The following is a 13,787-nucleotide window of genomic DNA, read 5'->3' as shown; positions in this document are numbered from 1 at the left end:
TTTTTTCTCTAGCTCTAAGTTTTAATACGCATAACCCGCCTTCTTTTTTCGTGCTGTAAATATTGTCACATACTTGTATATTTGGGTAAAAAGAATCACAAGCATTTTTTTTTTAATTTTTTTGAAATTAGAAGCATCAATTGAGCGTGAAGAAGAGTTGTAGCATGTACTTTCTAGCAATTGGCAAAAGAAAAAAAAATTATGCCTCGTTCATTTCACTTATTCGAGTTTTCAGTTTTAAATTTTTACAGTAAAAAGTTATCAAAAAATGTCACATTTAATTTTTTCTATTACAGTGAAAAATTTTTAGAAAATGTCACATCTCAGCTCGAATTGAAAATTTGAATCCGTGAAGTAAACGATGCCATAATTTTAGTCTTTTGTTAAATAAATGGATGAAAAATATTAAATATCGAAAGTTGTACTATTTTTTTTTTTCCTTTTGATACAACACAACAGTAAACCACAACCTCCCTCAAATCTCATCTCACTCAAATTTTCGAGTGTCACTAGACTGTAGTCTTAAGTAAAAATATGTTAATGTTAATCACTCTATGAATAATTCATAAATAAGTAGAGACATTTTGAACATCGGTAGCACTTATTAAGTCTCATTCCAAATATTTTGTTTTAAACAACTTTTTTATTTTCTTCTCTTAAAAGAAAGTGAAAACTTTTTAAAATCCATCTTAATAATTTTTTATTTTCAAAACAAGCAAGTTTAATAATCTTTTCCAATCTTAATTGTGTGGTGATTTTATGGCCAAATGCCATTTCAAATTGTGACTCATTTAAATCGTGCCAATTACGTCGAACTCATGAAACAAACACCGATTTATAGTTATTTTGATTCGTCGATTTAGCAAATAGCTTGTAATCTAATTGAGAATCTCTAATGTTCTAATCGGCAAATAAGGTTGGATTTTGGATTGGTACTTTGGAGAAGAAGGAACAATGTTGGCACTAATTTGTTTTGGATTTGGAATTTTGGGCGCGGAGAGATTCTCCAAGAAGAATAGAGAAAAATCCTGGTGTTGGGGTCCGATAGATTTAGTGAGTACGACGTGTACAAAGTATACACGTGTAAGTATTAGATTCAGTAGTGTCGATGTTGACGCGGACGAAACACGCGGCGTTCACAGAGAAACTTTGTACGGTAGGACTTCTGACGAAGAAGAGATGATCGGTTAGGCCCGTAGTAGGCCTGAGAAGCTAATCAACAGTGTAAAATCACAAAAGTTGTAAGACATGTCGCGAGCAATAATCCTCCATCAATTCAAGCAGGAACGCAAGCCCCGTTCAGAAACCTGTTTCTTCATACAAGGTTTTTAAACTTGTTTTCCGAGGGTAAAAACTGCCTACGCATTCGTGTAAATTCAAGTATTTACTGTTGAATAAGTGTGGTCCACCGCCTTCTGTTTGTCGATATGTCTGCATGGGACATCATCTGGTGACGCATTAAGATATAAATGAAAAGTGTCGGACTTGAAAATCAATGGACCATTCAAATCATATAACGCATTATTAGCCTTCCATAGCGAGCAACGCTGCAAAAGGAAATAGTTAACGGGACTATGTTTTTTTTTTTTTTTGAAGGGGTTGTCCTTTTTTTAAAAAAAATTTTAAGGGGGTTTTTTTTTTTTTTTTTTTTTTTTTTTTTTTTTTTCATGTCGAAGATGCTAATTTCAGCAGTGCTAAAATTCCCTTTCACGTACATTTCAGATATTATAACGTGAAACAACATAAATCTATATATTGCATCAATAAGTTCAATACAGGACTGCAAACTTCACAAGTAACATATGAGCATGGTAACATGATCCTTTAAAGACCAGATTACCAGACCAAAGTCCTGGAAAACATGCATGGCAAATTATATTTAGCTACAAAACCTTTTTGTTCCTTCAAAAACTAATGTCAGAGCACGCCCCTTCGATATAAGTCCCAAAATAAGTTTTATATGTTACATTCTACACAATTCTTCATTTTCGCGCTACTGCTTCAGCACCCAGGCCAATGTCCTTCCATAATCAGCCGGAAAGCACATCCAAAATTCACCAATATGGCAGTACTATCACTTACGAGTGTCGAAGTTAGCAAAGGCCAAAATAAAGTCTCAAGAACTAGAATTAAGTCGAAACACTAGCTCATATACATAATATATGGTGAGGAACAAGAAGCTAGACAAGAAACAAAGATGAGCCAATGAGAACAAGGTAAAATTTGAACTCTCCACCTGAGCCTAAACTCAATCACACCACAAGAAACAAAGATTAAGAACAAACAAATGTTCGGAAACAATACTTTAAAATCTACACAACATAGTAACCAAAAACGAAGCACATGCTTAAAGAAATCAACTGGAAGAACATGAAAATTTACTCATACCTTAACTCCTTAAGCCTTTCTCAGTGTAATCTATAACACCAACTTAAATCCTTTCGATAGGAAATCATCCCTGCTAAACAGGAAACATATATATATATATATATATATATAATCATCATCCTTTGACAAATTATAATTTGAACAGAATGATTATAAGGGAACTTACAAAGAAGAAAACCAATTCTACATTTACCTTTGCTTCCTATTAAGGTCTTTCTTCTTGTTCCCTTGCATCTTATCAGTATTCTTCTTCTTCCCACTTTCATTTTCCCCATCCCAACCACCATTAAGTCCAACGAGGCTTCCAACACATGCTTGTGCTCTGAAGCGTTCAGGAAGCCCCGAAATTCTCAAATTCTTAGCCTTTTTCCTTTGCAGATCATACGTTATGAATCTTTCACACTCTTGATTCAAAATAACTTGCTCCCCGCTCTTCAAATACGCAACAGGAGTCACAAAAAGGAAAGTTCCGATCGCCTTAGAGGGCTTCACAGTAAACATCTTAGTCCAAGAATCCCTAACCCCGTATTCCTTCATCACCCAGATATCAACACGGTACGACGAGACCGTCTTCTTCACATAGTTACAAGTCAAACAAAGTGACCCTCCCAAACCGTCCAAAAACATAAAAACACTATTATCAGCCTTGTCGTACTCAGGCAACGGAATCTCGCGGTACTCCCCGGTCACAAGATCAATCGCAACAACTAACTCCGGGATATGGGACGGATACTTTCCGGCGACAAACCAATGCAAAGCATTACTGGCATAAACGCCGTACTGCGTCTTGAGATCAATGAAATAAGGGAAAGCTTTATTAATTCTCTTCCAGGAATTGGCTTTTGCACTATAAACCTTAACCTCAGAGTCGAAAGGATTTCCAGCTAAAAATGTTATCTTTACCAACTTGTAGTCATCAGTAACAGGGTCATGTCCAAATCCGTAAAAATCAAGATTTCGAGCAGAGGACGTTGAGACATTAACGTTAACGTTGGAAATTGGAAGCTTCTTGTACCTTTTTGTGGACGGATTCCAGAAAACGATGTCGTTGCTGGAGTTCGAGAGAGCGAGTAAGCCGTTGCAAGAGCCCATGACATCGACCCGGCGATCGTCGTCGATTGGGTGATTGAGCTTGACGGCGGGGCTGAGCGCGTCGAGATCGACCCAGGCGAGGTTGTTGTCTCTGAAAAGAACGGCGTTGAGGTTGGTGTTGGTTCTCTTGGAGTGATCGAGGTGGAGCTTGATGAAATCAGGGCCGTCGATGAGGGAGCACCAGGGCTTGGAGACGCCTCTGTAGCGCAGGAGATCCTTCACGGCTAGACGGGTGAGAATTTTCGTGATGATCTCCGAAGGAAGGGTCTTCGCCATTGTTGTTCTCTCAAGAGTATCACGCAAGGAAAGTTTGGGAAGATGAAGGGGTTTCTTCTCTGCTTTTCATGGATGTTTGAGGGAGTGAGTGAAAGTGTTATATAGTCTAGTCAATAATTAAAGTTGTCGACAAGAGTGAACGTCACTTTTTTGATTCCGCAATTGCCATCTCGATTAAGTAACGTCTAATAAATAACTAACTTTTTGCTAAGATAATGAAGAATTAATTTGATAAAAGGCAAGAATTAAGAGGCGTTTAGTTGATTAATTAGAATCATATAATTAGAATTATTTTTTAATTTACGTGTATTTTTTATAAGAGAAAACACTATAACGAACTATGAACCATGATTCGAATCGGTGTACGAATCCCCCAACTAAACAACCCCTTACTTTTTTGGTCAGAAAAAGAAAATGGATAATTAGTGGATAGTAGTCTGCCCTATTTTTAATTTTTTACTATTAAATCCAATTAAATTAAATTAAAAAAATATATTGAATAGATAAATTTTAATATAAATTTAAAAAACAAAAAAGACATTCTAAATCATATTGGTTTTTACCCATTTAATATGATTTTTTGTCTTAAATTTGAACGATGCTATAGCAATAGCATATATCACGTTTTTTTTCACCTTTTAATATTTATGTCTCATTCATTTCATCGATTTGAGTTTTTAATTTTAAGTTTTTAGAGTTAAAAACTCTCAAAAAATATCACATATAACGTTTTCTGTTATAATTAAAAAGTCTCAGAAAATGTCTTATCTTAATTCGAATTAAAAACTTAAATCTGTAAAGCGAACGTAGTTTTAATTTCTATTAGAACATGTCTAATATAGTGTCAGAGTTGATATTATCTTAAGACTACTTAATTATTTTTTCTTTAGGGAAAGTTTCCTGTTTATTTTTAGAACAACAAATAAATAAATACCACTCAAGTATTTATATCACTCTACTTAAAACTAAATGAGTATCATTTAACTAATAAGAATAAAATAAAGAACTACAATAGTATCTAATTATTTAAAATGACATATATAACAGTGTTGGAAAAAACAATCATACTTGAAATTTTTTCTTTTTTTCCTATAATAATAGATGTATTTTTTTAAAAGCTTGGATAGCCGGTAGCAAAACCGATATCGGACAGTTAATTTTGATGCTGTTTATTGGCTTTTTACTTTTTTAGTACGATCTAGTCGTTTTATCAATCTTTTTATAGTATGTTGTCGTTTAAATTTATCATAATTCTTTAAGGATTTTTTGAGCACGATATTTAATAGTCGTCGTTCTTATAAAAACATTGTCGTTATCAATGGTCATGCATCATCTCGTTCTTAATTTACTCATGACGTCGTATCTTGTTCTTAGAATCTTCTACAAAATTGATATTTAACCTGAGTGCTGAGCTTCCAAAAAAAAAAAAAAAGTTTTGTGCATCAATATAACTCACACAACCAGGAGCTACTATCAAAAGCTTATTAAGATGAACATGGTATCATCGCCCGTAAAGAGAAATCCCAAAAGACAAATTGCCGGCCAAATATGATATAGCCAATCGTTAAAGGTTCAACATACTGAAAGAAATTCAAGAAATGATGATACTGTAAATCAAGACGCGTGAGATTTTTCCCGTGCACACCGTAATTAGAACATTTTAAGGTCAATACCGTTAATTAGTTATTTATTTCCTCGTCACTTTTTAGTAAGCGTTGGTAATTCGTATCACATATTATGTTCGTATCGTGTTTTGATCTTTTCTTTTTAAATTTACAGTCAACCCGAATACGATCTGTGACACAATTTTTTAAAAACCGTAACACGACACGATCACTTTACAAGTTGACATGACATGAAAATGACACGTGACACGAAATTGACCCGTGAATCTGAAATTGACACAAATTATATACTTTTCTTTAATTTTTTATATATTAGAAATAATTTAAAATTTATCACAAGCTAAAATACAATAACATCCATCAAAATTAAGCAAATAATAATATTAGATATTTAGTATAACTATTATGATATTACAAATTCATAATAAAATTTAAATATATGTAATGAAAAATATATATTTTTTAGTTTTTTTGGAGTTTCGTGTCGTGTTCGGATTAGACGGTCCCAATCCTAAATTGACCCGTGTTTTTCGTGTCAATTTAAGGTCGATTTAAATCTGATCCGAACCTCTTTTTTCTCAATCATAACCTATAAAATTCGTGTCGTTTTCAAATCGTATTATCGTATTATTATCCATATTAACGCCCAACTTTTTAGGGTCTTTAAGGAAAAAAAATCAATAAACGTCTAAAATGGTAAACACCGCTAAAGAGTGGGTTAGTTCCCTTTCAGTCACTAATAAGTATTTTTTTGAGGGTAATTGTGTATTTTTGGTAACAAGCAAAAAACAAAAAAAAAAAAGAGCAAATTTTTCGTTATAAATTGTTATTAAACGTTACACAAGGGTAATTGTGTAATTTAAAAAACTCTTTCGTCCGGCTTAATTGTTTAATTCCAACATACTCATGCAAGCAATCCTTTCATTTCGTTTCATTTGTCAGAGAAACCCATTTGCCCCAACTTAGCAGAAGGATACAACTATGGCGAATAGTCTTCCCTGGGAGATAATCGCAGACATTCTCAGCCGACTGGCTGTGAAGGATTTGCTGCGCTACAGGTGCGTGTCGAAACCATGGTGCTCACTTATCGACGGCCCTGATTTCATCAAGCTCCACCTCAAGCAGTCCCTGGAAACCACCTCCCACCACCGCGTCATCTTCGGAGACCGTACCGAACTCTACTGGGTTGACTTGGTCACTCTTGACTCGGCCGTACGACTCCCTTACCCAATAGACATCGGACGCGGAATCGACGTGCTCGGCGGCTGCAATGGCCTTGTTGCTCTGGCGAATAAGGGCGGAGATGTGGCTATCTGGAATCCATCCACTCGAAGTTACAGGACTTTGCTCATTTCTGAACACGAGTTCTACTTTCTCTCAGATTCTTTCGAATTTGTCATGTCGGGATTTGGGTACGACCCTATTGCCGATGATCACAAGTTGTTGATGAAGATGTTTTATACTCTTGTTGATGAAGAACCGCAAGATCTTGATTATTACTCTGAAGTTGAAATTTATAGTGTAAAGGCCCAAACTTGGAAGAAGGTTGATGACTTTCCCGATCACTTCGTTTACCGTCCTGGGTCCGGTGTTGTTGTTGGTCGCGCTTTGCATTGGTCGGTGATCAGAAGATCTGACACTTCGAACTGGATTTTCGCCTTTGATCTTGTGGCTGAAGATCACCGTGAGTTGGCGCTTCCGGATGACAAGGATGTCAAGACTTCTCGTATGAAATTGGTGAACTTAGGAGGGTGCCTTTGTTTTGCGGTGTTATGCAATTACAATCAGGATTCTAAGAAATCGGACCGGGTTGATGTGTGGGTGATGAGGGAATATGGGGTAAAGGAGTCTTGGAGTAAGCTTTTTTCGGTGGCACCATCAAGTGTGACTGGCCCTTTCTGGTATGTGGTTCCTGTTGCATATTTGAAGGGTGGTGATCGGATTCTATTGGATCAAGACGGTGAGAAATTCCTTTTGTATGATGTGAAGAGGAAGAGAGTCAAGAAACTGAGGGGTTCTAGTTTTCCTAGAATTTTTGACACGCTTGTTTGTGTGGGGAGCCTCGTTGGACTTGATGGTGATGATGGAGAAGGCAGTGGTAAGAAAGCAGGGAAGAAGAGGAAAGGAAAGGAGCAGAGTGATAAGAAGAGGTAATGCAAAATGATTTTCTCTTTTTAGCTATTTCATATTATTGCACTCTTTCTTTTGTGTAGACATTCTTATCTAATATGGGCATTGACTAATAATGAATAATTATCATTAGAATGTTATATTTTATCCACAAATTTATATTCTGATATTTTCAGTATTGAGGACATCATTCCACAATTGCGCACTTTTTTCTACTGCATTAAGGCATTAACAATGCACTTGTATAATATTTATGCTTGAACTTCTGCTTTCCTTTTCAGAGGAAAAAAGAGAGATATTTTTCTACATGTATTGTTCTTGTCTTAACATATGCGAGTTGAAATATCGCTCACATTGTCAGCGATCTAGAGATTCAGTAAAGCAATAACTTTACATGATTTCTGCATCTAGCTGATGCTATCAAAGGGTATTGTGGTCGGATACATGTATGCTAATTATTTGGAAACTTGACGTTTGAGTGTTGACTGTTATCTTATTGGGTTTTACTTTCTAACTTGCTTTGAGTAGGGATGATTTCCTGTCCAAGGGATTTAAACTGGTGTTGTAAATAGAGCAGGAAGAGGACCAACCGAGGTATCGTTGATGCTTATTAAGCTCGCTCCCTTACTCTTACCATTTATTGTCGTTACTACTTTACCATTAGCAGAGGAAGGATTGCTATCTTATGCAACATTGATGTCGACTGCTATGCTTTATCTGATCTATCATGGTGCCATTTTTTTTTTTTTTCTCAGGCTAAGGCTGCAGGGTTTTGTTGGGGTTTAGCTAATGGATTAATCTCTAGATGAAATGAAAAATATGTTTAGCAGTGAATGAAGACAATGTTGAACTTTGCTATATCGTGTTTTTGGCAGTGTATATATTGACGGTTATGTTACTTGTAATGTGCCTTTAACTTTTTTTGTGACTAGAATGTAATGGGAGATGGTATATTTTGTTTTTGATGGTTTTGTTGCCGGCAATCACGTGTGATCTGATGTTTGGATCTTGTCTAGATATATAATTGGGTAATTTATGAACAGTGTAGGATTTTTTTTTTTTTTCAATTTCATTTTTGCACTTTCTGCGCTTCTTTAAAATTTTCAACTATTCCGGGAAAAAAGAAAGTTCTTCAACTAAATTTTGCGCTTCTTGTTTTTCTGGCATACAAGAAGTGAATTTATGAGTGCAAATTCTGCATCAGCTGATAATGGTTGAGGTAAATAGGTAATTGCCTCAGGACAAGACTTTTCTTCGTTCTATTATTCTTCTGGAATAAAACGACATTAAAAGGCAACAATAGCTATGCAAAACGACAACATCGCTTTAAACGACATCATGGTTAATGGGCAACAAAAGCTCTGCAAAACGACAACAACGTACAACGGGAGCATGAAAGAGCGGCATAAATTTGAGAGCAACAGTACATTAAAATGCCTGCGTTGTTGTTGCTGTTTATTTTTTTTTTAGAACAATCTTTTCATTTTATCGATTTGAGTTTAGAATTCGAGTTTTGCTATAATAAAAAGGTCAATCACATCTAACTTTATTGTTGCAGTAAAAAATTCTCATAAAAAATGACATATTAACTCAAATTAAAAATTTAAATCAACGAACTAAACGGGTCTTAAATCGATTGCTTGTTATTTTTTCCTTTTCTCGACATAATACTAAAAATGACGAGCTTTATAAGATGACAATGACTTGAAATGAAGCATCTTACGACGAAATATATAGAAAACGAGAATCTTTACGTACATAAAAGAGTTAAAAGAGATTTTCTCTCTTTTAGCCATGTATCAATCTCTCATTTTTCTTTCATATTTTGTTTTTTGTGTTTCACATTTTGTAATTCTTTACAATTTTTTCTCTATGTTTTGCTCTTTTACCTAATTTATTTTTTAGTAGACTCTACGGTGAGACCTCTTAAAAAATCTCACTGATAGAACACCATGTGTTGACCGTTAGATTAAGTTTTTAACAGTTAGATATGTACATGTTCATACTAAGAATTTACAGCGGTTGGCACATAATTGTTCTCTCTACAGATTTGACTGTTGAAAAGGCAATCCAACAGTCAAAATAAGGTATTCCACCTATGGTTTTTTTATGAAGTCTCCCGTGGAGAAACCCTTATTTTTTATAATGTGCATTTTTGAAATATCTTTTTCCCGCTTTATTTCTATGTACACAATTTCTTTCTAATGTATCCTCTATTTTTTTGTGTGTGTGTGTGTTGTTTTCATTTTTGCCAACGGCTCATTTACATTGTAATTATTTTTTGACGTGTTTTTTTATATAGTTTTTTCTTTTCCTCTCGTGCTCCTTTTGAATAATTTGTCACAAGTGAGTTTTGTATCAAAAGTGATCCTTAAAAATATATTTTTTTCTAATTGACCCACTAAAACAATTTTTTCTCAAATGGATTAATTACAAAAATTCTCCTTGAATTATAACCCTTATAATACTTTACTTCCTGATCTTTAAAACGTAACATCTATTCCCCCTGAACAACGCAATGTTAACAAAAAATCCTCGTATGCTAAATTTTTAATTGAAATTGATATTTAATTTTCTATCTTACCGGTATTTTGTTAATTTTATGGTTTAAAATTTAATTTGAATTTAAACTAATTTAAAAATTAAAAAAAAACATCATAAATTTTTGTATTTTACCAAAAAAATTCATGAAACTTTTAGCTTATATTCAATTAATAATGGATGTATCATAATTAAAAGTTCAAATTTAAATTACTTTTAAATTCAAATTAAATTTTAAACCTTAAAACTACCAAAATATCCTGAAAATAACAAATTACATGTCAATTTCCCTTAAAAAAACTTAACGGAGGGGTTTTTTGTGTGTTAATATTTTATTGTTTATGAGGAACAGAATATTACCTTTCAAAGATTGGGGACAGGAGTATAGTTCACGAAGAGATTTTATAATTAAGCCTTCTCAAATATGTCTCTTTTTAAACTGTTTTTTTTTTTTCACATAACAATTGTAACTATTTTTTTTATATAAATATATATATATATTTTTATAATTTGCCGCTGTTGAGGTAGAGGTAATTTTTAAAAGAAATTTGAAAGCACTTAATTGTGTATAAATAAATTTTGCATTATATAGTAAATAAATAGTAAATAATAAACTATTTAATTAACATCAATACGGTAATATGCAGAGCACAATCTCACATTAATAGATTGAAAAAAGACAACATTCGTACTGTAAAACGACAATGAGGAGGAAATTTGGAAATTAATAAGTAAAGCAATACATTAGCGAAAAAATAAGCAAAGCCATAGCTTCTTGCGTACTCCATCAAAAATAAAAAATATTATTAAATAAAAGATTTATTACACTTACACCTTCTTCTGTATTTTACTGAAATAAATAGACACTCTCTTAATCAAAATTAATTAAGTCAACCTAGCTTTTTAAAAATACTACAAAGACATCCCTCTCTTAGTTGACCTTGAAGATTAACCAATATTTGACTGATAAATTTTAAAATTCTAAGAATGTCATGGGAGCCATGGTAAAAATATGTTTTTGAAGGTTTTGTTGTGATGAAAAATATGTTTTGACGTTTTTATTATTTTTAGATATATAATCGGATTCTTTATGAACAGTGTAGGGATACTTTTATTTTTTCTATTTTTACTCTGAACATGGTTTGACGATCTGCTCCAATACCTTTGGGCGTGTTTATTTTTTTTAATGATTTTTGTTTTTGAGAAAGTGTTTTTCATAAAAATAATAAAGCGACATATATTCCTTAAAACAACGATATAATAAAAACTTCAGTAAAAAAAAAAGATATATTAAAACGACAACATACGCACTACAAACAGGAAAAGATATATATATGTATATATATATGTGTGTGTGTGTATCGAAATGAAATTAATTAAAAGAGAAGACATAGTGGAAAATGACATTAATTTATTATCGCAAACGATACTCTATCAAATAAAACGACATAAGACTACCTAAAAACGACAATATCTTTGCTTCGTCACTAAGCATATTAAGCAATGTTACTACTACTACTATACAATGCTTCACGTCATTTGTGGGAAAAAAACACTTCCTTTGTCCCTAAGTCCCAGTGAACTAGAAACAAAAATGGCGACATTCCTCCCATGGGAGATAATCGTAGACATTCTCTGCCGATTACCGGTGAAAGATCTGCTCCGGTACAGGTCCGTATCGAAGTCATGGTGCTCCCTGATCGACGGCCATGATTTCATCAAGCTCCACCTCAATCATTCCCTAAAAACCAACTCCGACGTCGGCGTCGTCTTCGGAGGCCGCAACGACCTCTGCTGGCTCGACTTGGACGATCTCAACTCGGCCGAACGACTCCCTCACCCAATAGACATCGGAACCGGGATCGACGTGGTCGGAGGCTGCAATGGCTTGCTTGCTCTGATGAACTCTAATGGAGATATGGCTGTCTGGAACCCATCCACTCGAAGGTACATCAGTCTACCCATTTCTGATCATTTCGCTTCATTTCCATTCCATGTATTCCAAGTTCTCATCACTGGATTTGGACACGACCCCATTACTGACGACCATAAGGTGTTACTGATGATCAATTTTAGCGGGATAATTGTTGACTCTTTTCACTGTGAGGCCAAGGTTTATAGTTTAAAGGCCAAGACTTGGAAGAGACTTGATCACTTCCCGAATCACATTGTTTACCATCGTGAGAATGGAGTCCTTTTTGCTAATGCCTTGCATTGGTTGGTGAATTTAAAGTCCCAACCCTCAAGCTCAATTTTTGTTTTTGATCTTGTGACTGAAGATTACCGCGAGGTGGCACTGCCGGATTATAAGGGTGCAAAGACTTGTTGGGTGAAGTTGGTGAACATAGGAGGGTCCTTTTGTGTTGCAGTTTTGCCGAATCAGGATTCGGAAATTAAGAACTCAGACCGGGTTGAGGTGTTGGTGATGAAGGAATATGGGGTTAAGGAGTCATGGACTAAGCTATTTTCAGTGGTATCATCGAAAGTGACTGGGCCTTTCAGTTACATGATCCCTGTGGCGTATTTGAAGGGTGGTGATCAGGTTTTGTTGGATCAAGACGGTGAGAAACTCCGTTTGTTTGATATGAAAAGGAGGAGGGTCAAGAATACGACGGTGGGTTCTGGTTTTCCTATTATTTGCGACACACTTGTTTCTGTGAGAAGCCTTGTCGGAGTTGATGGTGATGCTGATGGAGGAAGCGCTTGGAAGAAAGCAGGAAAGAACAACAACGTCAAAGAAAAGAAGCAGAGTGTGAAGAAGAGGTAACGCAAAAATTGAGTTTTCTTTCTTTCTAGATATTTCCTTGAATTGCATTCTCTATTTATTTTTTCTAATGTAGAAATTCTTAAACAGAAAATGATCATAATTTAGGATGTTGTGGTCTCGACAAATTTATTTTCTTTTCTCTGAATCGAGGACATCATTCCACAATGATTCTAGTTTTGCGTTGAACTATACTCTTCTGTCACGCCCCCCAAACAGGGTGGGTGACGTGGAGCTCAATTAGAGATTAATAAAGCAGATTCCCAGACCTGGCCCCATACTTAACTGTATTAAAATATAAATAAACTACTACAGAAACCAGGAGCCTTTTGGCAAAGTGTGATTGCTAATTCTATCATTAAGAGTTAATGTGTAGCTGTCACGCCCCCAAAATGGGGTGGGTGACGTGGAGCTCGATTAGGGGTTAATAAAGCAGATTCCCAAACTAGCCCCACTCAATTGCATTAAAATATAAATAACTTACAGAATTCTGGAGCCTTTGACACACAGGGCTCCACCCCACAGGACATACAGTATTGTACATACATGCTCATGTAAATAATCATTACAACAGACATCAACCACAGTCTAGTTAATCCAAATATTACATAAGTTTACAGAAGTTTTCAAATTCCTTACATTTGTCCAAGAGGATGAACTCAATCCTCACTTGATCCAATAGTAGTAATCTTTCGCTACCCCGCACCGCTCCTAGAGTCTCCTGGGAGGGGATTAATACATTTAAAACATAAAACGTGAGCGAAAGGCCCAGTAGGATGTTATTTACAAAGACGTAAAATAAATAAATAGATAAAGTGCAAGTAAATAAATAAATGGGTACGTAAATAAATAGACATTCAGTACCAACAGACAGCCGGAACCTCACATCCTTTTTCTCAAAGGAAATAAAACTGAAAATAACCGTTTTTACAGGCTTCAGCAAGTAATTAGTACAAATTACTTACCTAACC

The 13,787-nt window shown here is 34.8% G+C and overlaps 3 protein-coding genes across 5 annotated transcripts; 2 read left to right on the top strand and 1 right to left on the bottom strand.

Moving 5' to 3' along the window:
- Nucleotides 1-1,786: 1,786 nt before the first annotated feature.
- Nucleotides 1,787-3,810, bottom strand: LOC21396831 (F-box protein CPR1). 3 transcript variants are annotated; one of them, XM_024162074.1, is made up of 3 exons: nt 2,582-3,810; nt 2,389-2,458; nt 1,787-2,242 (listed from the first exon to the last, which is right to left on the bottom strand). In XM_024162074.1, the coding sequence occupies exons 1-2, from the start codon at nt 3,754-3,756 to the stop codon at nt 2,419-2,421; spliced, it is 1,215 nt and encodes a 404-aa protein (XP_024017842.1). In that variant the 5' UTR covers nt 3,757-3,810; the 3' UTR covers nt 1,787-2,242; nt 2,389-2,418. The 3 variants fall into 3 exon arrangements, with proteins under 3 accessions (XP_024017842.1, XP_024017843.1, XP_010091002.2); XM_024162075.1 differs by having other exon boundaries at nt 1,787-2,077; XM_010092700.2 differs by having other exon boundaries at nt 1,788-2,071.
- A 2,502-nt stretch (nt 3,811-6,312) lies between these two features.
- On the top strand, nt 6,313-8,497 carry LOC21396830 (F-box protein CPR1). Its single transcript, XM_010092699.2, has 3 exons — nt 6,313-7,531; nt 8,040-8,105; nt 8,267-8,497. The coding sequence occupies exons 1-2, from the start codon at nt 6,363-6,365 to the stop codon at nt 8,077-8,079; spliced, it is 1,209 nt and encodes a 402-aa protein (XP_010091001.2). The 5' UTR covers nt 6,313-6,362; the 3' UTR covers nt 8,080-8,105; nt 8,267-8,497.
- A 3,149-nt stretch (nt 8,498-11,646) lies between these two features.
- LOC21396829 (F-box protein CPR1) lies at nt 11,647-12,819 on the top strand. Its single transcript, XM_010092698.1, has one exon. It carries the CDS (start codon nt 11,647-11,649, stop codon nt 12,817-12,819), a length of 1,173 nt encoding a protein of 390 aa, XP_010091000.1.
- Nucleotides 12,820-13,787: the final 968 nt, after the last annotated feature.

This window comes from Morus notabilis, unplaced genomic scaffold (genome assembly GCF_000414095.1).
Source record: "Morus notabilis unplaced genomic scaffold, ASM41409v2 Scaffold802, whole genome shotgun sequence".
Taxonomy (NCBI): Eukaryota; Viridiplantae; Streptophyta; class Magnoliopsida; order Rosales; family Moraceae; genus Morus; species Morus notabilis.
The sequence above is the reverse complement of the archived record's forward strand: the minus strand, read 5'-3'. Positions and strand labels throughout refer to the sequence as shown.

Bases quoted from the DNA above. Each gene is read 5' to 3' on its own strand.
- LOC21396831 (XM_024162074.1), bottom strand. From the start codon at position 3,756: ATGGCGAAGACCCTTCCTTCGGAGATCATCACGAAAATTCTCACCCGT. The intron at 2,459-2,581 runs GTAAATGTAGAA...CCTGTTTAGCAG, and splicing joins GACCTTAATAGGAAGCAAAG to GGATGATTTCCTATCGAAAG.
- LOC21396830 (XM_010092699.2), top strand. From the start codon at position 6,363: ATGGCGAATAGTCTTCCCTGGGAGATAATCGCAGACATTCTCAGCCGA. The intron at 7,532-8,039 runs GTAATGCAAAAT...TGCTTTGAGTAG, and splicing joins GAGCAGAGTGATAAGAAGAG to GGATGATTTCCTGTCCAAGG.
- LOC21396829 (XM_010092698.1), top strand. From the start codon at position 11,647: ATGGCGACATTCCTCCCATGGGAGATAATCGTAGACATTCTCTGCCGA.